This window comes from Argopecten irradians, chromosome 6 (assembly GCF_041381155.1).
Source record: "Argopecten irradians isolate NY chromosome 6, Ai_NY, whole genome shotgun sequence".
Lineage (NCBI taxonomy): Eukaryota > Metazoa > Mollusca > Bivalvia > Pectinida > Pectinidae > Argopecten > Argopecten irradians.
Window position 1 is genome coordinate 36084875 of NC_091139.1, and position 27251 is coordinate 36112125.

Genomic DNA, 27251 nt, shown 5'->3' on the forward strand with positions numbered 1-27251 from the left:
AGTAACGAAAATTATAAGCTTCAGTGGTTTCAATATATATTTATAGCAGATTCACTCAGCAATTTTACTTTGACATGATAATCTACTCTGAAAAAAAACATTGTGTTACAAATTATATAAGTACATTTGCCTAGTACAGAATAGTACGTACATGTATTACAATTTCATTTATATTTTAAACACCTCCGAATTTTTTCATTTAATTTGCATAAACAACCAAACGATAAGATTTCGTTATAAAATGACACTTAATCCTCTAAACAATAGAACAGCCAACTCTAGATCACTGCTTATTGTTTTGATATTTTCCAAAAAGAATTTATGATTTGTCCTTCCTTATATGTACATATTTTCTACTTGTCAAATTTTTGAAATTGATATCTATATATTATGTTTCTCTATACAATGTATTTGTCAAAGAGAACTAATAAAGAAACTTGATGTGGTCATGATCAATATGTATCACACCTTCACGCTTGGCTGCACACTGCTACAGATACGAAGAGATGTAGATGTATATATGGGGTGGTTATCTATCCTTTAATCTTTGAAATATTTTTCTCGAAAACCCAGCTCCCTACCGCTCCGAACCGCTGTAAATGAAAATGTGTATGAGCAAGGGACGTCAGAAACATTATATAACATGTGTTGAGAATATGTATAACAGTATTTACATTAAAACCTATCTATTAAAACCACCCAGTGGTCCGAGTAAAAGTGGTCTTAATAGCGAGGTGGTCTTAATTCTGAGGTGGACCAGGTTTCTTCTATGATCATGACGATCAAGAACAGAAACTCTGTATCCTAGCTGACGGTACATAATATATGTACTGTATTTTTGTTTCAAAATTGAAATTTTATGAAAAATGCAATATACATGTATATATAAATGTATATTATATATATATATATTTTTATTTTTTTTGTTCAATTTTTTGCATTTAACACATTTACAAATACATGTGGACATCAACATAACCTTGACATGACATATACATTACATTTATATAAAAAAACATAAGAAACATAACATAGCATGCTGAGTATGTACATGTACGTGTGGGGAAAAAACCAGTTTGATATATTTTGGTTAAGATAAATTTGCAAATTACTATATTTGATCAATTAGTTTTGTCGATCATTAGAATCTTAATCATATCATATTTTAATGCATGCGTATCTAATCAAAACCAATAATTTACAAATATTTTTTAAAGATTGATAAATTAGGGACATATAATGACTATACCATTTATTTCTAGAGCATAGACATATTTTTTTCATTAAATTAAGTTAATGGTGTGTGCTTACTTAAATCTTAAACTGAATTTCAATGAAGTAATTGTTGACAATCTAAATGAAAATATTTTTTCTAGACATTACTTTCTATTATGTTTTAATTATAATTCAAATACATATCGTTAGTTTAATCAGAGATTTAGATAGTTATTAAATTATCTATGTCTCTGGTTTAATTATCACATAGTATCACCTGAGGTAAATGAGAATCTATGTGTTTTAAAATTGGTATTGATCTGTGTAAATTATTATTAATATTTACGTAAATCGATTTTAATTACCCCGCCATGTGCAATGATTAGTCAAATAATAACTTACGATCACAATCGGTAAAGTGTTTGAAAGACTACTGTGCAATAGTCAAGACAGATACTTGTTAAACTTATGCAAAACGATCGATTGTTTTACCGGCGTCAAACAACAAAATAAGAGTGGGACACATCTATTGAAATGAGATTGGGATTGACGAAACGTGTACAGAGTCATAAATAACTATCCATGAAATAAGATCAGTAAATCTCAAACATATAAAGAAATTTAATTTCCATATGTTTGGGCGTTCAACGTTATTATACAGAACTCGCCTTAATACGAGTGTCGACAGTCGAAACGCCAACGCTAGAGCTAATGCGAAAGAACACGTTAGGCTGTTGCAGTTATTGTGGCTTTCTGATGCACGGTCAACTGGGCCGAGTCACTAAGTATGGCAAAAAGATGGGCGTGTGATTTTAACGACACTTCCTAGAACGTGGTGAGATAAATCTGAAAAGTGAGGTACGATGGAAACAAACATAGCTGGACTCTGATGATACCTGCGGCGGGTAGTGTGCTTCACACCAAGTGTTGTCTAGTGCGTGCGGAATGGGTGAGGCAAAGCAACAACCGCGAAGGTGTGAAGTCACGATGGTGGCTGTGGTGCATAATCAAGATGGACAAGTAGTTTTACTTTTAGAGTGGTGCGTTGTGGGGACTATTAAAAGTGTCAGTAAAACGGATAGGAAAGCGGGAAGTGAATGATTGTATTTCGCTAGAAGAGGAGGAAAAAAAAGATATCCGCGACTGGAGTAAATGATTAGAGTGCCGTGAATATAAGATGGGTTGTTTTAACGTAATTTAGGGTTAGTAATATGCAATACATGTCTATGGTTAGGGAATAAAGACTTTGTGAAGAAAGATAAAAAGTAAGAAATAAACATAAAGTAAAATATAATAAGAAAGAACTTAAGAATATTTTGTTAATTAACAACAAATAAAAATATTTGAAAACAAAAGTTTCAAATTCATTTTCGTATTTCATTTTCAAACTATGAACAGACTTCATGCATAGAACAGATATAACAGGGACTGTGTTGACAAGTTCTAGATGACTCTCAGAATAACAAGACAAATGTAAATACCAACCAACAGATAAGTGTTATCTAAACCTTTGGATAGATTTATATTTGTACAAGAAAAGATATTGATTTTTACTAACTGCGACTATAAGCAATAAACATTTAAACAGCAAGCAAATTAAGGATTCTACCTTGGCCATCAAGAGAAAAAGTATAGATATATTCTAAATGTAAGGTGAGAAAAGGAAAAGGTATACTACTTGTTGACCTGAATAACAAATAAAACCCAAGATAAAATCCTATTATGTTGGAAATATAACAAACAATATAAAAACACGCAGGCCTTAACAGGTGATTTAGGAGACAATGGAACAAAGAGACCTAGGAGAAAGCAAGTTTACAGGGAACAAATCATGTACAAATTATAAAAGTAATTTTAAAACTCTTAAATTAAACATTTTTTACAACTATGTACATAAGCCATTTATACAGATTAATTTAGGAGGGAATAGACACTTGCAAATATTTACACTAAGTCAAATTCATTAAAGAACAAAATGTCAAAGAATGTAAATGTATGAAAAACACTCAGCAACATCGTGATTTGTGATAGGAGGGGAAATGTCATCTAATTCTGTTTGACACAACATTACTCATTTTTCTCGTCAAGAAAGTTTTCCTATGAACACTCCAGGATTCTTTGATAAAAACATCCTAAATTTACTATCACACTTGACTATTCCACTTTTAACCGCTTCACGTTCTGTGTATGTGAATCTCCGGAGCCTAAGGAGTTGGACACTGGCATCACCACAATTGTCTTAGCACCCTGTATGGGAGTTCCTGCTGCGGTTCTCACTGTAACAGTGGAGGGGTTTGTTCCTGGAGCGGCTGTCACTATAATGTTTCCGTTAACACCCTGACCTGGCGTGTTCCCTGAATTGAGAACCATGAGTGTAGTTGTGTTGGCACTTGAGGTTTCCATACTGGATTTGTTCATAAGAGCTGTAGCTGTGTTTGTAACACTACTACTGACTGGTGTTTTGATCACAGGGAGCGGCTTTTCAGATTCAAGGGAACTCAGCATAACAGCACTACTCAGGTCTATGAACTGGAAAACAAGTTAAAACCAACAATTATTACACAAATCTAAAAAGCGTACTTTACAAAATTATGTTTACATATTACTTCAGAAATCATTAACAAAATAAGAAACATCAACAGTAAACAGACTCATTTTCACAGTTACTTCGGTTTCATATTTTTCAAATCTACTATTTTGCAGCAATTTAATTTTATATTTTATAGCCAAAATGGATAGATCTAAAAACCCTACAATTGATTTTATCTTTAGCAAATAATTTTCGTGATTTTCTACTTGCCAGCAAAATATGTGAAACTTAACTGCACACTAACCTTTATTCCACTATTCCAACCCAAATATGACATAGTCTTACAAGCACCACAGATGTTACCCGATTTCAACCCCACTCGACAAGAAACATTTCCACTTTCACTACATCCTAGACTGGATTGCCTGTCTTACGTTTTTCTACGCTCTGCTAATTAAGCTTCACTTAGTAAATTATTTATAATGAACACAGGCCTACCTGAAAGACAGTGCTAAGGCAGGTTATTCTACCGGATACCTCATTCCCAGCAGCACTACATCCTAGATTGGTAATCGTACCTGGTACCCCATTCCCAACAGCACTACACCCTAGAATGGTAATTGTACCTATTACCCCATTCCTAGTAGCACTACACCCCAGAATGGTAATTGTACTGGATACCCCATTCCCAACAGCACTACACCCTAGAATGGTAATAGTACCTGATACCCAATTCCCAGCAGCACTACACCCAAGACTGGTAATCCTACCTGATACCTCATTCCCAGCAGCATTACATCCTAGATTGGTAATCGTACCTGATACCTCATTCCCAACAGCACTACACCCTAGAATGGTAATTGTACCCAATACCCCATTCCCAGCAGCACTACACCCTAGACTGGTAATCGTACCTGACACCTCATTCCCAACAGCACTACACCCTAGAATTGTAATTGTACCTGATACCCCATTCCCAACAGCTCTACATCCAACAGAGGTTATCGTAACCGATACCCCATTCCCAGTAGTACTACACATAGACTGGTAATCGTACCTGATACCCCATTCCCAGTGGCACTACACCCTAGACTGGTAATCGTACCTATTACTCCATTCTCAGTAGCACTATACTCTAGAATGGTAATCGTACCTATTACCCCATTTCTGGTAGCAATACACCCTAGAATGGTAATCGTACCTATTACCCCATTCCCAACAGAACTACAACATAAACTGGTTATCGCACCCGATTCCTCATTCCAAGTAGCACTACACCCTAGACTGGTAATCGTACCTATTACTCTATTCCCGGTAGCACTACACCCTAGAATGTTAATCGTACCTATTACCCCATTCCCAGTAGCACTACACCCTACCTGTCTTACTTCGCCCATAACAGCTATGGGAGTCTCTCCTGTCGCTGTTGCTACTTTGTGTTCCACCAGGTAAAACATATACTCGTCATACAGAAGTCGGATGAGATGGAAAGAACCAAAACTGGCAGCACTTCTTAAAGTCAAATCTCTTATCACCATTGAGCTGAAATGAAAATAAAATAAGTAAACATTGTGTGTGTGTTGGAAGTGAAAACCATAATTCCTAAAACTCTACCTATGCTAATTCAAAGTTCATCCAATTAAATCTTTTATCTCAGCAAATATGCTTTTACAACTTCAAAATTACATACCTATAGAATGACCATTTCAATAAGAACTGTCTGGCTGCCTTTGGAAAGTTGTCGCTGCCTTCGTGTGGTTTTAAGACTTGGTTGACAACCTCCTCTAGCCACTGGGCCCAATCTTCCAGAGAATTCTGACACTCAAGTGTTTTCTTAAAGTCTTCCTGAAGTTGCTGCACCACACTGTCGTCACACTGACAAACCCACGATGCCTGCTCCTGTTTACAAAACAAGATTTCAAGATTCACATAATGACTGTCTTTCCTGTACTGCTTTTTGCTTATTATGTTCTAATGTCTTACTATGTTAGCCGTCTAGTTCCAATTTGGGTCAACATTAAGCTAATTTTTTTTAGAAACTGATCTAAATGCAAAAATTTAGAATGCAAAAGTAATACAATAGTCATGGCCTTGCAACTTAACAATCAAATAAACTCTATTGTTATATATGTATGTCTGATGTGTATTCATAAACATACACAAATCTTCCATATAACTAGGACTAGATAAGTATAAATGTTTCAGAATTAAATATGGATTTCTTACCTGCACATTGGCGAAGTCTACCCTATTGAGATCTGTGAGCATCTGGTTGATTTGTGAAGTGTTCTGGAGCACTGCACGTGCTGCCTGAGCAAGATGATTTAGGGACGTGTATCTACGTAATGTCTGAGCAAACGCACTCACAGCACCAACCTGACAAATCAATTATGATATCAAAATACAAATGTTACATTGGAGTAATAAAGGTGTTGTGGTTTTTTACCTCATGAAACAATTTAGATTTGAAATTTACAATGGTTTCCATTACTATGAATAAAATCTATAGTAAATAGTTTTCATAAGTTTGTGTTTGGTATCATAACTCTAAATACTTGTACAAAGTGTTTTTCATTATCAACTGAGAAAGTTTTCCCTCATTAAAGATTTGTGCATGACATTGGTACACTAAAGCTTCATTAAATATAGAAATTTGTGAACTCCGTCCATTGCTGAAAGTATTTTTAATTATTCCCTTTTACCTTTATGTCTATAATATCTAAATTGATAAAACAATACCTTGCACTTGAGCATATCTTCTGGGACTCCCACCATAGCTCCTTTCAGCCAATTTTCTAAACTCTTTGCAAAATTTCTAATAGCTTGTGTAAGTGAACCTATAAACCAGAGAAATCAGTATAACAGTTATATAATGTGCTGACAAAATTAAATCATCAATTCTAGTATACAGTGTTTCCAAAATCCCATTAATAACTTTAATAACTAAGTTATCTTCACAATCAAATTCGTACTTAACAAGAGATCCCAGAGGGATCTTGGCGCCCACCAAAGAATGATCTACGTCTGACAGTAGAAAGAGGGATCTTTTCTCTGCTTTCAAATTTTTACTACATATTACTACATATGAAATTTGAGAAAGATCTTTTCAGTACTTTCTGAGATATATAACACTAACAAACTTCAATTGTCAAAAACCTGTTGGCCATCTTGTTGACCGATCGGTCCCAAAATGCAATATGCAGGTCCTAGGAGAACCTACATATAAAATTTGAGACAGATCACTTTAGTACTTTCTGAGAAATAGCGTTAACAAACTTACACTATCATAATCCAAGATGGCGGCCTGATGGCCATCTTGTTGACCGATCCGTCCCAAAATGCAATATGCACAACTAGGGCCCTAGGGGAATCCACATGTGAAATTAAGAGAGATCCCTTCAGTACTGTCTGAGAAATAGTGGTAACAAACTTTAACTACCAAAATCCAAGATGGCGGCCTGGCGGCTATCTTGTTAACCGATCCGTTACAAAATGCAATATGCACAACTAGGGTCCTAGGGCAACCTACATGTGAAATTTGAGAGAGATCCCTTCAGTACTTTCTGAGAAATAGCGGTAACAAACTTTAACTACCAAAATCCAAGATGGCGGCCTGGCGGCCATCTTGTAAACCGATCCGTCCTAAAATGCAATATGCACTACTAGGGCCCTAGGGGAACCTTCATGTGAAATTTGAGAGAGATCCCTTCAGTACTTTCTGAGAAATAGCGGTAACAAACTTTAACTATCAAAATCCAAGATGGCGGCCTGGCGGCCATCTTGTTAACCGATCGGTCCTTAAATGCAATATGCACAACTAGGGCCCTAGGGGAACCTACATATGAAATTTGAGAAAGATCCCTTCAGCCCTTTCCGAGACATAGCGGTAACAAGAAATGTTAACAGACGGAAGGACGGACGGACGGACGACGGACCATGGACAAAAAGCGATTTGAATAGCCCACCATCTAATGATGGTGGGCTAAAAATAAATTGCCAAACTTGTAGACAATGTACACGCACTTAGCATAATCCATCTAATGACAAACAAAATTTCTATAGGTTCAACTGCTCAATTCCTCATTTACAATCTCTATAAAGGAGTTATCTCCCTTACACTGCTGTCTTTTCTTTTCTATCAAATATTATGTTCATATGTTATATGTCTAGGTAGGAGAGGGCTTACACAGGATCTATAAAATTTGAACTTACTTGGTATAGGTCTAAGCACATCGGGAATAAGCACTTCAACTAAAGCTTGGTAGAATGCGTAGTCAGCCCTTCGGACATACTCTTGTACAGGTCCATATTTACTAACTGCATATAACTTTTCTTTTGGCAGACGCTTTTCATAGTCATTGTCGGCTCTGTAAATGAGAGGCAAAGGTTATCAATGTAAGAAAACATCCATGAAGTAATACATTTAAGTTAATAGGTCTTAGAAAAGGTATTTTAATGGATGAACACTCGTAGAAAGAATATAAGCAGGAGATTACTTACGTTAATTGGTCTGCAGGTTGATTCCGCCAGAAACCTTGCCACAGAGCTTCTATTAGGGAAAATTGTAGATTAACTACAACATCAACGATAGCCTGTAGAAAGAACAAAGAATAATGTCAAATAATCATAGTTATTAATAGCTAAACATTAAAATGTTATTCTGTCATTTACAAAATTTATACATAACATTTTTAATATATATGACTTAAAATGTGAGTTTCTTAGTCAGAGATGTGACTGATCACTAAAGGGAGGAAATTTCTAGACATGGTATTGTTCAATCAAAGGATATAATCTAAAAAGAGGAAGCTTCACACCTCTAGTTAATGTTTACCATCTGATCTTCCACTCATTGTTAACACTGATTTATTGATAGTTTAGTATAGATAATTCATCATACCTCTGCATGCTCTGTATACATCTTATCAAATGCATGTACATGATCGACAGTGACCCCCTCTGGTAAAGGCGACGAGGTGTCAATGTCTCCAAAGTTAGGCAGGGCTCCTGAGGCGTCCCCTAGGAACTGTTGGTGTTGTTGTTGCTGGGCAGTAGCTGCATCAGGGGGAGCATGGTGACCTCCCTCTACACCATCCTCCATCTTAAATCTGAAACAGATTCATCATTAAATACAAATCTCGTGGATGTCTCCAGATGTCAATTTTTGTTACTTGCATTTGTTAAAATCTACACAAGCATTTCTTATTGAATATAAATTTTAGGAAACCTGCAAAATTCTATCTGCCTAAAATAAATACTCTATAAATGATTGACTTACTTTTTGCCCTGATACATTGGTTGCTGTCTCATGGCCATGGTTTGGTCGTCTGTAAACTGGTTCAGTGGAGAATTGGCTTTGATACGAATACCATAGTAATGGTATTTCGAATTACCCCTAAAATAAAGAAAATAAATTTTTGAGCAATACAACAATCTCTAATAATGAAGAAAGTTCAAAACAAATCACAAAGTCTAGTGGCATTGAGTCATTTATTTAAACTGATTTAAACTATTATGCTGTATACAAGCACTATACATTTAGTTGAAAATTGAAAATACTGAAATTAGGAGCAGACTAACAAACATGTTATAAAAGTATATATGATGATAGAGATTCAAACAAACACCAACCTTGTTCCCAATCTTCTTGTTCTAAGTCCTAAGAATACAGAGCGAATGAGCTTCCCAAATGAGGCTGGGTTCATGGGGTCGAGATTTTGTTCCTGACAATGCCTTAAATAATGATTATATAATGTACTTCTTGGTAAACTAACACCTTCAGCTGTCTCATAATTGTCAATCAGCCACTGAACCTACAAAGGAAAAATAGAACAATGAATTTCTTATAATCTTCAACCAAACGCATGCAGTTTTCTTATTGAACTATGAAAATATTGTAAACAAATGAATGAAAATTTCAGAATCACTTATTTTTAGATTTAAAAAAAAAAATATTTCCAAACTATTTCAAAGTGAAAAAAATGTATATAAAGTCTATCTATATTGCAAAGGAAGAGGTTCCCAGAAATGAAAATTTTGAAAGATGAATTTAATGTTAGTGGTTAAGTGATGATTTGTTTAATATGAATGCACACATTATATATAATGTATATAGCCAAATTGTTATTTGGAAACAGTTTTTTTCTTTTATTAAAATACTACGCGTTATGATAAGGAAAAGATGAAAACTTTAAAATCTACTCGCACTCCTCATAACTGGTATGAATAATTGTTGTTTGAACCTCTTAGATTGCAATATTTATATTCAAAAGTTATTTGGCAGTAAAATACATGAATTTCTATCTAAAATCTTAAATTCAACATTAAAATTTCCAATTTTTATGAATTTGACTAGAATTACCTGAAAATACCAAGAAAGGAAACTCCAGATTTTTTTTCTTCAGAATTTTAGATGGTGAGAAAATTCATGATATTTTACTACATTTGTTACATGCAAAAAAACTACTTCGCTCAGAAGCAGTGAGGAGTAAACCACGTACAGCACTTACAGTAGCAGGTGAGGCCCGAGTCGTGTGAGTCAAGGGCGTGCCCTCTCCATCCATGGTTCCCCCTTGTATGAGGTAGGTGCCACTCTGATGCTGTAGTATCTGGCCCTGAACAGTTTGTACAGTACCCACCTGGGCTAGTCCTGTCGCAGCCACCTGACACAACAGCGGGAACATGCATTCAAATCTAACACATAGCTCTACTTCTCCCAACCCAGAACTCACCATGTCACAAACTGACAAAGCCATGAGAAATACAACAAAGACCATACAGTTTTGAACAGTTTTTAAACCAGACAAAAATCTGTATCGATATTTGTAATATTTGGCTAAACAATTGGAGAGAATCAGAATGAGCACAGAGAAAGCAAGATTGAAATTACACAAGAAAGGGGATTGATTTAGTTTTTTTTTCTTCATATAAAGGATGTCTATTAAGTATTGCCAAAATGGTTAGAGATAGGGTCCATATTTAAATACAAACATGCAAATAGGACACCACACAAAGCAGACACTTTAACAAAGATATAAAATATTTACAGAAGTTGTTCATGCAAAAAAAATACTGATGTTGTCGTAGGATAATTTATTGTTCCGGTAAGGAGGAATCCCTGGCTGAAGGGGCGGACGAGATAGACCTACCTGTGCCCCACCAGAGGTCTGGTAGTATGTACCAGAAACTGGTGTATACATCGTCTGGCCATAATCTGTCTGGTACGTCGTTTGCCTGTAGAAAAGAAATTGGTTCTTATACTACAAAGACTCCTAAGAAAGTTTGTAGTTTCAAAGCTCAGTAAAATTTTGAACTAAATCTTGACATATATCTCCTTTTTTAACTAAAGAGATTAAAATTATCTCATATTTATGATTTTAATTTGATTTTGAAATGATTAACAACATCTTATATTCACTCTTCACATTTTCAAAAGAAAGCATTTTCTTCAAAGTGTGAAAATTATAATTATTCTAGAATTAAAATTATATATTCAAACAAATAATTCATAAATTTCAAAGACCCAAATTCATATCAAAAGATTCAGTGATCTTATTTTAAAGAAAACAAACAAGGTAAAAACTCAACACTTCATGCAAGCAAAAACATGTGCTACAGCTGTTATGTATCACTAACATCTAAATAAAGACTTGTTCTTGCGCAAGATCTTGAAAAGACTAAGGTGTGAAAATCAAGACTTGAAAACAAATGGCATCAAAGTACAAACAAAACCTCAACAAAACTGAAGCAAATCAATAATATGTTTACCATGGCCTGTTTATCATTTGTACTCTGTAGAAAAGTAAACATACCAATCTTAAAGCTTTACTTTTGAATTTCCCTTTCGTTTACCAGGCTTTTTTTCGGTTATTATTAAAGTAGTCAAAAAATGATTAAATACACTTTTTCACTACACCAAGTGACCATTAACATTGTCACCAATTTCGTTTTATTATTTGAATTTTCCTTTTAAACCTGCCTACAACTTTTTACTCTTACGTTTCTTTGCAATACATGAACAACTCTTATTAGTGTTTCCCACAGGAAAAAAAAGGGCATGGTGCTGGGTTTTGAAAAGGGCACCTTGACCGCGATAAATAACCATCAGAGGGGCACAAAGGTTATATTGACAACTTCCAATACATGGGGAAATCTTTAAAACTGTCTTGTTGTTTATTTTAATTCTGGTTCAACTTAATATCATTTAAAAGCTTTAAACTCTCTGAGTTGCTAAGTAATATCAGGACATCTATTTAATTATTCTGAGTGAAAAAAATGATTTTGAAAATTGTAATCTGCAGATCATATGATCATGACTATAATTGATTCACAAGAAAGATCTAAATTTCATTTATATTAATTAAAAGAATGGTAAAATTCAAAATGTATTTCTTTATTTCAATCCAATTACCTTTATTTTAATATATATCTTTATTTAAATATTAAAAATACTGTATTGATTTGAATAAGATAACATGCTTCATAATAATGGACAATTAATTAAAATAATGTTCTACATTTACAAGCACTAAATTAAGAAAATACAGATAAGTGTTAGAGTAGTATGCAAAATATTTCAATTTAAGTTGATTTCTTTTTAATTTGATTTATTTTAATTACTCTTTGCTATTAATAATTTTATTATTATTAAGATATCTTTTCTAAAAATAAATTCACACCGAAATTCTAAAAAAATAATACCGTTTTCATTTTTTAAAACGTGAATATTAGTAAAATCCTGAAATTCAATACCTCCGTATCTACTATTACAATACACCCAAAATGGCGGCCATTACGATTGCAAATCTTGTGACATCCATCCGATATAGATAGGCCTATTAAACATTAAAAACGTGAGTAAATCATTTACAGTTGCAAGCAGTATTTGTTTTTGAAGTAGTGCTCACTAGCTGTAGTCATAAAACTTATTGAAAGGCCAGCTGATTGTTTTCTAGGCTGCCGATCGGCTGCTTGACTTCAGCTTACGTAATACACAGACCTGAAAGTGACACCACAAGCCAAGGTGGAAATAGTCCAAGGCTGCTAATTAGGGCCACTGGGGTGTTGGTCAGGGGGTCAGGGAGTGGTCACACTTCTTTTGTTTACTTAATTATCAAGCCACTACCTGGTATTTGGTAATTTAGTAGAAGTGTACTGGGGACAAACAGGGCACGGCGTTAGGTCAAAGGGGCATGGCGTCAGGTAAAAAGGGCACGACGCGGCGCCATGCTAATCGGGGCTGTGGGAAACACTACTTATACTAAGTATCTATCAAGAAGCAGTAAATGACATGGAAAAACTGAAAGAAATCAAAGTACTGAAAGTACTGAGAGCTTAAGGCAAGTGAAGAAATTTAATTTGCAGGTATTCAGACGAGTAGACATAAAAAACAAGTGTTAGCTTCCCAAAAAGCTAAGAAGGCTACCATACAGTATTGTTTATTAGGAAGCAATGATAGGAAAGCTTGACAAATTGTTCTTTTCACAGTTACCTAGGGTAGCTGCAATAGTTCTTATTCTCATTTTTGAATAATGATAATTCAAATGCTTTCACATTCATTGTAAAAGATTCAACTTTATGATATTCATGAAAGGACCACTAGGCTACCTTTCCGAAACAAAAAAATTAAAAATCTTTTTATAACAATTATAATATAATAAATTGAAGTTTTGCCTTGTGGCGCAGAAATGGTCAACTAACCCATTGCAATTATGACGACGCCAGGAACATAATACAACCTGCGATACGAAACTTAACCTTTTATTTATTTCAATAAAGTTGTTCATAATGTGAAGAGGGCCTTTTCCTTATGCTAACAAGTTTTCGTCAAATATACACTATACTGATATACATTTACATGTACTTGGACAAGTTGGTGAAATACATAGTATACAAGCATAACTTTTCAGTTAAAACTGTACTTACTTTAGCGCATACAGTTCCACAAATATCCCCTAAGTAAAGCCTAACTTTGTTTCAGCATCTCCCATGTACGGACAGTTTTTACAAGTAGGTCATGACCATCTAGCGTACAGTACCAGTTAGGCTATATCTAGATGCTCCACGCGCTCCCAGCAATGTTTCTATTCAGTACGTGTAGCGACACGCCTTATGTGATTTCTGAGAGTAATGTCCAACAACCAGAAAAAACATTCAGACTTCTCTGGGTTTATCTAATGATAATTTGTTCGCAATGATTTCCCCACTGGTACCCCTTACACACATGAAAATCTTCAACAACAAGTAACCAATTTTTTTGTTTGCCCTGCAGGTAGGGCGTTAGAATTGTACCTGCTGCCCTTATTGCATGATCGTAAAAGGCGACTAAATTTAGGATCTTATCTTTTCTATTCTTCCTAACTTACTTTATCTTTCCTAATGCCTCCATTGGCACGCCTCACTTTTGGCCTTGAGATGAGCGTTCGCCCCTGTGAGGAAGGCTCTGGTTTCTGTTCCCTGGCCGAGACAGACCAAAGTCTATAAAAGTTGTAGTTTCTGCTCCTGCTTAGCGTTCAGCATAAGGGGAGTGGGACGACTGGTTTGCCCGTTGTCAGTATAATGTGACTGGGTGGGGAGTGTTGTTTTGTGTCTTCAGTTGCATGCATCAGTGATATAGCACTATAAAAAGGGCAACAGTTCCACTATACAAGAAGACACAACATGAATTACTGCAGTCTCCCAAAACACCCACCTCGCACAACATTCACGCAACACACCGCATACATAGGCTCTGGTAACTCTAGATTAAAAAACGCCTTAGCAAAAGTTGCTAAAACCTTTCTTTTATCTTTAGCAAAAAAGAAATGTTTTTAGCAGAACACACCTAAGTGCCCAACAAAGTCACTTATTTGTCTTTTCAAAATTACGATATCTACATTAGCGCATAGGGCAAAATTTCCAATGCTTTAAATTGCTAAAAGTAAACTAAGAAAATAATAAAAGAACATGATATTTTCATAATCTTCCACATATTCCTCCCTATTCCTCAAGCCAAGGCCATAACCAGGCCATTATTTTTTCAGTGTAACACTTGGAATGACAAATGTTTAGGAACTTAAATTCCATCTTGAATCATATGGATTTGATAGCTCAGGTATTTAGAATGAAAAAAAAATGAAACTACAAATTTATTCTCTTTCTTCAGCCAAAAAAATGGCTTAGCAAAAAATGCGAAAATTATTATTTTTATTTTAGCAATTAGTGTCTTCTATTAGCAAAATGCCCAAAATGCTATCCATAGAGTGAGCACAGAATTAGGAAGCCGTCCTTTCATGACCATAGCTGTTAATAGGACGTTAATTAATCAAACAAACAACACACGTAAATCATTTGGGAAAGCCAATCAAAGTGCAGTGATAGGAAAGGCCACGCGCCCTGTGCCATACGCGCATTTGTTGGATAAATGACGCATCAAAAAACATACTTAGACATTTTGATTGATCATCGGTAAGATATTATGGTTTTTGAGACGGACCCCGGTTTCTAAACACGATGATGTAAGGTCTTTTTTTATTGGTTCCCCGCCCGCTGATTTGTCAAATGTATACAGAGGTTATATGACGCGTATTACAAACCACTAATGCATTGAAATATCGAGTTTTGTTTATCGTTTTTTTAAGTAAATGTAACTATATATCGTGTTCTGCCTTCGAGTGTAAGCGATTTTCATCTAAATAAGCGACTTGTCACGTGACACTCAGCAATGGTATAAGCGGTCCGATGTAAACAAAGATGTCATAACGCAAAATCTGATACTGTTCAGGGAGTTCCCTGCGTTAGAACCTAGATGTAAATCTGATACTGTACTTGCTGGTCGAAATCATATATGAGAGATAATTTCCATTCTTTTCACTCAACAGCTTGAAAGCGACAGAGACAATTTCTTTAGCATCCCCCCGATGTGGTCGATCACATTCATGTAACTTTATCTGAAGAACACCTGAACAAGTCAACCACGTGCATTACGCTAGTAATCTTCATCATCCCTTCCGTATTTGGAGACAGAAACAGTAAAATTTGTAAGCGTTCATTTCGTTTTGTTTCTACATTAAATAAATTGGTCTTTGGGTCGGTATATGAACTACATACCACTTATGTTTCTGATTTTGTATTTGACAAACAATGACGCATGAAGTGAACTAGGTAACATGTCTGTGTATTTCTGCTAACATACATATAATCAATGTTTTGTTTTACAACAAGAAAAAAAAAGTTTAATATTACTTCAAATTTTGAAGCAGTTTCTGGTTAAATTATCAGTTAACAAATTCATCTGCTAGCATTATTTACTTATTTGCTGAATCAACAGTACACTGACTAATGAGTGACTAATAAAACATTGATGATACATGCTGATGTTAATTTTTGTTTTCGCCTCAATGTCCCTAGAAAATGTTGTTTTGGCGCATTGTCTGATCAAATGTCCCATCGAAATTTTATTTTACTCTTTAGTGATACATGTCCATCTGAACGTATGCATTTTGATATGTTTTTACATAACGTAAATCTGTTCAATTGCAAATTTACTTGAAACCTGCAGTCCGCTAATTATGTCATGTTCATCATTAGATGTTTTGCAACACTACGGTCAATTAGACAGAATTGTAACCCAGATCTGACGACAAAGTTGTCTAGAGCTTTATATATCTGCCATTGCAGCTAGTTAATATATGCCCGGTATTATTTCACTGCTTCTTGATAATCTCAATTCTTCAACATTTTGAGTCTGCTGTGGATGACTAGCAAATATTGGGTCCTGTTATTTTAGAATTTAACAAAATATTAACAAGTATTTCAATAAAAAGTTATAGAGTTCTCTAACATAAACTTAAAGAATTTTGTTAAGTTCAAGTCAGTTGTGGAGTCTTGTATACAAGTAATTTGAGTTAATATATTAGCATCATTTTTAATCTTTTTATTTTTAATTTTTATCAATATTTTAAGCTCATGTTTCCAGTTTTTAAATCAGAGATAATAATTGTCTTAATAAAATCTAGCCTTATTAGTGATTACACTTGTCTCTTAAACTTCATATATACACATGTATATTATGTACAAATGTATTGTGTATGCATGATTGTGTAACAGGAGAGGAGAAAATGTAGCGGCCAGATCGCGATTCGAACCCGGGACCCTCAGAACACTAGCCGAGTGCTCTACCGACTGAGCTACCTGGTCTCCGATGATCGACCCAGTCCAATCCCGCTACACTCCTCCCTCCTTTCTCGAAGTCTTCGCCCTCAAAGACATATGAGAATCTTCCAAATACCACCAACGTGGGTTATTTAGTTGGGCGCCAATTTTGTAACAGGAGAGGAGAAAATGTAGCGGCCAGACCGGGATTCAAATCCGGGACCCTCAGAACACTAGCCGAGTGCTCTACCGACTGAGCTACCTGGTCACCGATGATCGACCCAGTCCAATTCAGCTACAATTTATCTCTATATTGATTAGCTACTGTTGTAGCGGAAAACATATCACCTTTTGACTGAAAGTCAGTCAGAAGGTGATATCTTTTCCTCTACAACAGTAGCTATATATTAATTGATTACATCAATATGCTAATTCATTGTCATGTATGTTACACACTATACAAAATCCTACATACCGTTATGTTTTGTGATGTGACACTCCATTACCATGGTATCCATATGGACAATTTGGCAAATTAAATCTGTTACACCTACTGAATTAAATGCATTAAATTGTATGTCATAAAATTAGAAAATAATGCTAGCAGTTAATTTTTGTCAACTTCGAATTTGAAAAGAAAACTGCTCCAAAATATAAAGTAATGATCTTGTTCTTGTAATAAAATAAAACATCTATATCACATACGTTAGCAGAAATACACAGAGACACGTAAGTTCACTTCATGTGTAATTTATTTTCTGTAGACAGGTATAAGCAAAACGAAATGAACACTTACGATTTTTGCTGTTTCTGTGTCCAAATACGAATGGAATGTTGTAGGCCTTGATTATTGCCACACGGGTCGTGTTGGGGAAGTACCCGGGTACCCGTCAAAATACACGTAGGAAACATGTGTAGGCTTCCCGGCCGGGCATCCATCAAAATAGGAAACATACTGATACTGAGTGTTAGATGTCTGTGTAAACGTAAAATTCAGTAACAAGAAGTACAAAATAGCACTCTTTTGTTCTATTTTACTCACAAAGGATGACACTTCATCTGCTAACGACATGTTCACAAGCAACATTGTTGCAATTCTTATTTCCCATGATCGGAGAAGTGATCATGAATGGTGCACATGTTTACTTTCACTATCGGTATGCTGTATATGATAACACCAGAGGCTATCCGAATGAAGACTACGTCACTCTTTTGTACTTCCTGTTGCGCATGTGCGGTAAACAACATGTCACGGACATTCTGAGGGCTCTGTTAGCTTGTTACATTACGATTGTATGATGTTACCGATTGATATTAAATTGATGAATACCAATGCCATTTGCAGTATTGGAGAATAAATCTCTCACATTTCATTATGATTACATTGAAATTTGCTCCATCTGCAGATCGCCCCAAACAACATCGGTAAATTGTACCACTAAGCTAACTCACGAAGTTGATACGTTCACATAGGAATAAGTTCACATACTGTAGGAATACATGTCGAGTATCTAGGTACGGATCGGATACTTAAATTCGGGTACACGAGGACAAAATTTAGTACCCCATACCAACCCTACTTATACATACTTAAATCCTGTCAATTCCTTTATTTAGTGTTATCTAAACTAGAAGTTCGATCCTATATGCAAATGATTGTCGAGAATTTAGGTCATCGATCGCTATCATTCATGCAAATTATTCTCACTATTTTCCATTAATAGACAATGATATTACAGCTTTTGACACATTTTTGAAACTATAACACTTTTAAGGAAATACTACAGATTTTTTCATGCAATCATAATTACACCATGACAGCATATTTGCTTTAGAAAGCGGATTTTTTGGACCTGAGGTGTAGTACTTTTTCACGCTAGGTGGTGTCGTAAGCGTAAAAAGCAAACATCGACATTGTTCTCGATGAATCCCAGTTAAAACGGCCCCACTGTAAAAACGGCCCCAGTCAGAACGGCCCCACTGCAATAACGGCCCCAGTCAAAACGGCCCCGTTACAAAAAAATGTTTAAACGGGGAACATATGTTTATTTCAACTGTATATTAAGCGTTGATTTTGTTTATGTTATTTTTGAAGAATTTATATATTATCTAATACATTATAATGATAGAAAAATACGAAACACGGCACTAATTTGTAACTTATCATTTCATTATACATGAGCCGTTCTCTTCAAAATTTCAGTGCATGTTATCATAATTCACATAATTAATACTTATTTTAACGTTTTTCACAACTAAGAACAATACATTTGCTCAAATTCACTAAATTTTTGACACATATACATTTGATTTCTAATAGTTTAGCAAATGTTTCACATACCATCTTTTGGACGTTTTCTATTTAATTGATGAGAAAGATAATCTATTTCTTGTAATTTCTTAGATACTGAAATGTGAGCTACATGTGATCGTTTTGTAAGATAATATTAATGTTACAAGCAAAACTTACCACATATTTTACAGTGAACATTTAGAAGACAAATGTATATAATCAACACACTGAACATGTTGGAAAAAAATATTGCAACACAAGATTTAAATATATTTATTACTTAAACTGCATTTTCAATATTTTCCGTTTGTCAAAATATCAAAAACTCCTACTAAACAAGTAATGTTACAACTAATTTCCGAGTTAAATAGCACTTCCCTTTTCAACAATATCTTGTCTCAAGCATACATGAATCGATGAGAAATCAATACTAAAAGTATTTTGAAGACATTTCAAATTGATTTCTTACTTGAATATTAGATCTATCAAACGCTGGTTGAGATCGTGAACGTTAAAAAAAATTGTATATGTAGGTATAAATTATTAACCTAACCAACCATCTTTAATAAGATAGACAACAAACACGTTCACATTCATTTAATTTTACTTGTAAATAATCTCAATGTGTTCCGTCATAAGCTTTGTCTTATATCTGCCTATATAAAAGTGAGGCCGTTTCGACTGGGGCCGTTTTAACTGAGGCCGTTATTGCAGTGGGGCCGTTTTAACCGTACTCCGTTCTCGATCATGATCAGTTATGTCAGCCAGATTTAGCGGTGCTACCGGACCTGACAGTGAAAATATACCCTGGACTGGAAATTTGATTATCTGAAAAGCTTGCTTATATAAATCAGAAACATATATACATATATGTATATATGTTTCTGATATAATTAACTTCTAACTTCTAATTATAACAGCCCTTGCCGGATGGAAGATTTCTGATAAATACGATATATATGGTCGTCATGCTGGGAAGGGCCCAAAGGGTGCAGGCAGATTATGATTATTTGGCCCTGCCCATACAAGGAACACGGAAGTTTAATTTAGTTAATTGAAAAAATACTATAGCGTAATCATAGTTACATGTATAATGTACAAGTTTAACGATTGTTGTCCTAAGCTGACTGATCCGACGGATATTTACCTGTTGATTCCGGGATATTTAGTCGATAATTTTGTCAGTGCGATCCACTACATGAGTGCTGGAGGTACAATAATGGGTACGTACATCCTCATACGGGGACTTGTTGGTTTGACAACGCCTTGACACAGCGGAAGTTACGTATATCATAGCTAGCGTTCCATTAGTTGATCGTACCAGTTGTATCGGTACGGTTGTACCATAAACATAAACATATAATGTATATATGTTTCTGGTTGTACCGAAACGGCACAAATGGTTCGTTTTGAAATGTATTATGGATATCTATAAAATCAGTTTATAAGTTTTAGGAAATATCTTTTACATGTTACTTTAATTATCTGTACTATACCACAGGGACCTGGCACAAAAGATTAACCAACAGTATTACATGTACATATATAATATTATAGTATTTTATATATATATATATATGTGTGTGTAAACTGTTGGTTAAAATTTGTTGTGCCAGGTCCCTGTGTACTGTACTGAATACATGTACATGTATGATGTACATAGAATTAATGTATACATGGCCGTTTTCGATTATATATATATGCGGTTTGATGATTGCCTCCTCTACACAGAAATCTCTTCACTGCAAGACTGTCATAAACTGGACATTGATATAGAAGTCACTAGAAGACCGGGAAGATAAATGGCAAATATAATTTTATACCAAGAAGTGTGCTAGCTGTTATTAACATCTTCAGGAAGAAAAGCCATATTAAATTTAATTACACACACTTCACAACGAAATTTTAGATAATGTAGAATCTGGGAAATATTCGACCATCAACCATGACCTAAATTGGAACAAACACATCCATTGGATAAAATTTAGAATGGAGAAAGTACGAGTTTCATAGCGATTACGGTATTAGAGATAATGCGACTTTTCTCTTGAACACACATGAAGCCCAAAAGCCATTGACCTCGATTCGGGACCCCTGACCTGTGACGTCACGAGGACAACGGGACCTACTCTACTGAGTACTGGCATAAGTTTATAAGAGTGGCGATTTTCTGCGTCTGTCATCTAATGTAAACTATTTGTTTGTAAATATCAATTTTGAAGACACAAATACCCGTATACATGCCAGATATATACTATTTAATATTAGCTTCAATCAGAGATATCAGTTTGTACTAGCTTAATTGGAAATAGGGAGTTACACCTGCATTACATATATTGATGTACTTGTCGTAGATAAATGAACATCTCTGCGCGATTACTGCATAATACACAATCCACGTAAGCTTACGTTGTATATATAGAGGTTACACAACTATTGGTCGTTGGATATGGAATTTATTCCACACGATTGAGTTATTTCTTAAAATAACTCACTTGCGTTGAATAAATTCCATATCCAACAACCACGAGTCGTGTGATCTGTTTCTACCCACATTTACATCCGTTTTTAGCCGATAGATATCCGACGAAGATAAGGTAACGTGATTTGCCGAGATATGCAAATAAGATACTGTACGCTTTCCAACATCAGTCTTGACACGTCATGTCAATGACGCAATCACAACATAGAATGACGTCACTCTATTATTATTGACGTGACACTGAGAAATAGGTAGTTCGGTCAAAGTTCACCGTGTCAGCCAATCAGAATAAGCACAGAATTTATACCACGTGCGGTATAAACAAATTGTTAATTAACAGCTGCATCGTATATTTGATAACCTGAGAGTTGAATAACTCCGCCTATTGTGGAAGAAAAATGAATATCATATCAAGGACTTATGTGTTCTTGATTTTATTATCCAAAACCCGACCAGGGCGTCTTATGTCTTCTGGTCAAACCAACATTGCAAAATTCTGACTTTTTCATAAAACCTGCCAGTACAATGTACTCTTTATCCTCTACGCTCTACGTTATACCCTCTACCTCTACAATGTACGCTCTACCTCAAAAATGTACACCGTACCTCTACCATGAACCTCTATCTTGTACCTTCTTACTACATTGTATATTGTATATGCATATTGCGAAAAATGTAGTTCGTTTTACAACAAATTTCCCTTCAATTTCACGTGGAAGTAGAAATTATTTGTAGATTCCTTACATAGCATTTGTATACTTTCCCGTAGATCTATAGAGCTATATGATTTTAAGGTAGCTTCATACTTTTGGGAAAACACATGTCATTTTTTTCTAACATGTCTTATTTTCTTGTTAGTTTTTCATGCAGGTTTCAAATATGTGAAAAAATATGGGTGCTCTCGAACAATGTTTTGAGATATTTGAGCTTGAAATACATACCATCTGTGCAAATTTGCTGACCGAAATTAGAAAAATTGAGATATTTCATGTTAGATTATTTACATTTCACTAAGGCTTGTAGATTTATGAAATAAGGATAGAGAACAATCAAGTTTATGCTGAGGAATCGTTTTAGTTTTGTTGTTATTTTTTTCACACAAAAAAATGTTTTCAAGATATTTGGCAAAAACTTGGAAATGAGCAAATATTAGGACTAGATTTACTTGTACAACTTCTTTGTCAACATGTATGCAAGTATTTATTTGAAAACGATGTAAATGATGAACGTGTCAGTGAAATTAATTTCTATGCTTACCATGATATTACCTTCGTAACTTTATCACAATTATTTATCCAGATCTTTCCAGCCTATTCAATATTACAGTGTGTTAGGCCTAATCGGTGTCGTCTGCTGCGAGGTGTTCCGAAATCATACGAGAGGCTCCGAAAGTCGTGTCGTGACTGGATTACCTGCCTTATAGTACCAATTATATTTCCACTATAGGCTGCGCATGCGCTCTTAAATATTAATAAATAGTAATTTTAGATAGATTGGAATATTAATGCCTGTCGTAGTCTTTTCTACTCTCCGCTTGACTTCGCCCGGAAAGTATTTAAGAGCGCAGCCTAGCGGAGAAAATTGGTACTAAGGCAGGTAATCTAGTCTATAGTTTTATAATGATTCGGACATTTATGATATACGTGTCGACTCGTTCATACATTTATGAAAGTGAATTTATTAATCAAAATTTATCAAATAATTCATTATCTATTTTATAATGACGCAACAATTTGTGCTATACATAATTAGGTTCCCATTGTCTATAAGACGATGAATATAGTTACCATGATAGATTGTTTTGTAATATCGGTAAACAAGTCAGTTGAATTTGACTGAATATAGGAGAATATTACCAAAATATGTTAAATACACCACGACTTTATGAAGTAACTTCAATTTATATGGTTACGTTGTAGTTATATGATAAATGTTCATAAACTGGCGGTAAAACATCGGTATTGTATACAATTATGTCCAATTCGTCTTATGTACTACATGTTGTAATGCGACAAAATTGCAAAAATGCACCTGATGACCAACACACGTGGACAGCCTAGAGCTAACAACACTCTTACAAAATATCGTATCCTCACGTTTCAAACATGTATGCAAATGATATTTTAGTTTCGTCACAATTTTAATCCATTTTAGCAATTTCATCAGCTTCAAAAGACCCACTACCTTTTCTAAACAAATAATAAAAGTTTCTTAAAAACAATGATAACATAATGAAATATATACATGGCCTAAGATGAGATTACAACACTTAACAAACGCAAGATTCCCTGTGTAATCTATGTTAACATTGAATATTCATTTTGCTGTTCGCTGTCTGGCGCAGTAATAGTCAACAAATGCACGGTAATTAGGACGACGGCGAGAAACATAAAACGACCCGTGTTATGAAAATTAAAATTTAATTCAGCTAAGTTATTTTTATTACGGTCATGACAAGTGTAGTATTAACTGTAAACCAATAACTTGTGCGACTTTACGAAATCATTATCTAGTTTTACAGTCTCATTTAAAAAAATGAATGAATCAGTGTCGGTCTTTGATAGTTTGATTGCGGTATTCATATCACTGACAATGGGCGTAAACATATTCTATTCGATGCATATAAGCGACAGGATTGGGTACAAGTTAAAATTAAAATTTAAAATAATCATATTTTAAAGCATTATACCATAATTATTTTCTAAAACAGGAACAGATAAGAGAGAAGAAAAATATATACAAATAAAGAGAAAGGAAGGAGAGTGGATATGACACCAATAGTTTAATGGAAGTAAATTCGGCAACGCCACTTTGTTCTAACAACCTGCAAGGTGATTGGTGTGAGACAATTACATGTACATGTATATCGTATTTATTTAAGGATTAAAGTATTTTTTTCTGTTGGTTCTATAAAGTTGAGTCGCGGTCCATGAAATATATACCGATACCATACTCAACTTTATTCTTCGATATAACCACCAGAAAGATACTTTAATCCTTATATTTACAGTCTCAATTATTATTTCCATAGCTCAATATATAGCTCAATATTTAAATATCTAGTGTTTATGACATTTATAAGGTTAAAATTGCATTATATCATTTGGCTCAGACGGGCATTTGAAACAGCCACTCGAAGTGGCGGGAATTCCCGCCAATTATTCAATGAACATACAACTAAAAATGAGTTCCGTCTGATGCAGCATAATATATATCTGAGGTTTCCCGATATGAAACTATAAATCGTTTTATTTATATGATGTCAAAAACTTTACATTGCAAATAAATTAATTTCCAGGCGTTTGCATAGTATGGTTACACACGTGTACACAAGATATAACGTGACAGGATATTTAACGTAGGCCTACTTGTAACGCGGCGTCCGATTCAAACCGTTTGTGACGATCCGACTTGAGTTCTATTGATCAATTCACGTTGAAAATCACTACACGGATGTTATAATGGTTCCACACTGAAACATGGCATTATTTCAGAATTTTTGAGGTTTTGATTAAGCATTGAAGTCATTATTTTTTAATTTCATCGGGGTATGAAAGAAATGTTGTTTGCAAACTGTGTGAATCCGCGTAACGGATTCTCACAAAAGTTTAAATGAATAGGACGTTCAAATGATTCAAACAAACAAACAAGCTAGTTTTCTAAAAATAGGTATTATTTAATTGTTGATACGTGTAATGACTTTAGTCTGCTAAACCTGCCTATATTATTAGGCTTTTTTTTTATTATTTTTTAACACAAAAGGCATGTATGCCTTGTGTTTATACAAGCGCGTATGGCTGACCTACTAATTTAAATGCGGTTGACCTCTCATTTAAATGCTAATTTTTCTTTATCTTCTTTCTTATTCATACCTATATGTACCTTCCATTACACATCTTTCAATCAACAAATATCTATAATAATACGTAAAATGGTCAAGATAATTTGCATAAATTATGTCGACCGTTGGCCTTATTTCTCCTCGTCATAAGGTCACACTAAAGAAAAAATTTGGGCGATATTAACGTGTAAATATGAAATAATGTTCAGCAATTATATATAGGAATTGATATTAACAAAACAATCATGAACGGCATGAGCGAGGTCCTTGTAATACGTGTGTAAAACTAGGAAACTTGTGAAGTGAGATCGGTTGATAGCTGGGATCTGACGCACTATTCCATAGGCCTACTACAATGAATACCATACAGTATGTTGTACGGATATTATTTAGCAATGATAAAATGACTTTTCACTAGTAAAATCCACATCAGACTTAATGCCAAATGGAGTGGAAGTGCTCTGTATCTTTTAGAATATCAATCGTTTCCATTTTCACGACATGCCGGAAATTGTTCTTGATACAATAGAAAAAGTTGTCGTAGGCCCCTACATGTGCTGTCGATCCTATTATTTATATTACGTGAAGCATTATCCAAATAAAACAACAAAATGTCTATTAACTGTTTACTCTATATAGTGTTAAAAACAAAACTTGTCGGAAGCGACGGTTCTTTGTTAAGAGAGTGTGTCTACGACATTCTTTGCTGACACAAATGAGTTTGTCACGTGATTATTCGGTGCGGGAAGCACAGCCATGTGTGTTTGTGTAACAGGACGAGAGTAGTGTGCCGCCATCCGGGTTCGAACCCGCGACCCCGGACTTACTGGTCCGCCGCTCTACCGACTGAGCTAAAGGGAAATTCCCCCTAGCGCGAAGCTAGAACGAGACCTTATCACTATGTACAATTAAAACCTGCTACATCTATAAACAAATACACACAGACTGCTGGGCTTACAACCGATGTTGACTGGAGAACATAGACTTCATGAAGACAGCAGAATAGTTTTTCAATACATCGATGTTTAGAGTATATGGCTGTGTTTAAATTACGACCGGTAGGTATACGTATCACATGGCAAACTTCACAGTAATTTTGAGAGATAAGTCTATAATACGCAAATGCAGAATATCATTTACAATATCGGTACTATAAAGTAATGACTGTGCTGTAATACTACAAAATACATATGGATATATTTATGAATGTATTTTAAAAAAGAAAGAATTAATGATTTATATGAAATACAATACACTAAAATTTAGTTGTCACTTTTGTCATTTTTCAGAAATAAGAGCTATTCCAGTAAAACATCTTTCACAAACCCCTGGACTCCAGATTGCTTAGAGATTCAAACAATAGTTTGTTACAGCTGCTTTTAATATTTTGTTGTTTTTAATTCAGAAGTTACCAAAAATTATTTTAATGAAATAGCTCTTGTTAAGCACCGCTTGATTTTTAAACGCTTCAAATCCCTTTATAGAGACCAAATCAAATCCCCTCAAGGGTACCACTTCAAATCCACAGGTGTCCATATTTACATACATATATTTTAGACATTTCAAATCCCCTTTGCACGACCGCTTCGTATTTCAAAAAAGAAAGAATTAATTATTCATATGAAATACAATACACTAAAATTTAGTTGTCACTTTTGTCATTTTTCAGAAATAAGAGCTATTCCAGTAAAAATCTTTCACAAACCCCTGGACTCCAGATTGCTTAGAGATTCAAACAATAGTTGTTACAGCTGCTTTT

General features: G+C 34.7%; 1 protein-coding gene across 10 annotated transcripts in view; it reads right to left on the bottom strand.

The window, feature by feature from the left end:
* Positions 1-2563: 2563 nt before the first annotated feature.
* LOC138325752 (DNA-binding protein RFX2-like) overlaps positions 2564-27251 on the bottom strand; it is a 39081-nt gene continuing 14393 nt past the window's right edge. For 4 of the 10 annotated variants that reach the window (XM_069271620.1, XM_069271617.1, XM_069271619.1 and 1 more), the window contains exons 5-17: positions 11513-11536; positions 10894-10978; positions 10246-10407; positions 9377-9558; positions 9024-9140; positions 8646-8853; positions 8246-8337; positions 7958-8112; positions 6485-6582; positions 5972-6121; positions 5436-5644; positions 5125-5287; positions 2564-3744 (exon numbers count right to left, since the gene is read on the bottom strand). In XM_069271620.1, coding sequence (XP_069127721.1) covers positions 3370-3744; positions 5125-5287; positions 5436-5644; positions 5972-6121; positions 6485-6582; positions 7958-8112; positions 8246-8337; positions 8646-8853; positions 9024-9140; positions 9377-9558; positions 10246-10407; positions 10894-10978; positions 11513-11536 — 2020 coding nt within the window. In that variant the 3' untranslated portion in view covers positions 2564-3369. The remainder of the gene's footprint in view (positions 3745-5124; positions 5288-5435; positions 5645-5971; positions 6122-6484; positions 6583-7957; positions 8113-8245; positions 8338-8645; positions 8854-9023; positions 9141-9376; positions 9559-10245; positions 10408-10893; positions 10979-11512; positions 11537-27251) is intronic. The other 6 variants (XM_069271622.1, XM_069271621.1, XM_069271618.1 and 3 more) reach the window with 4 other exon arrangements.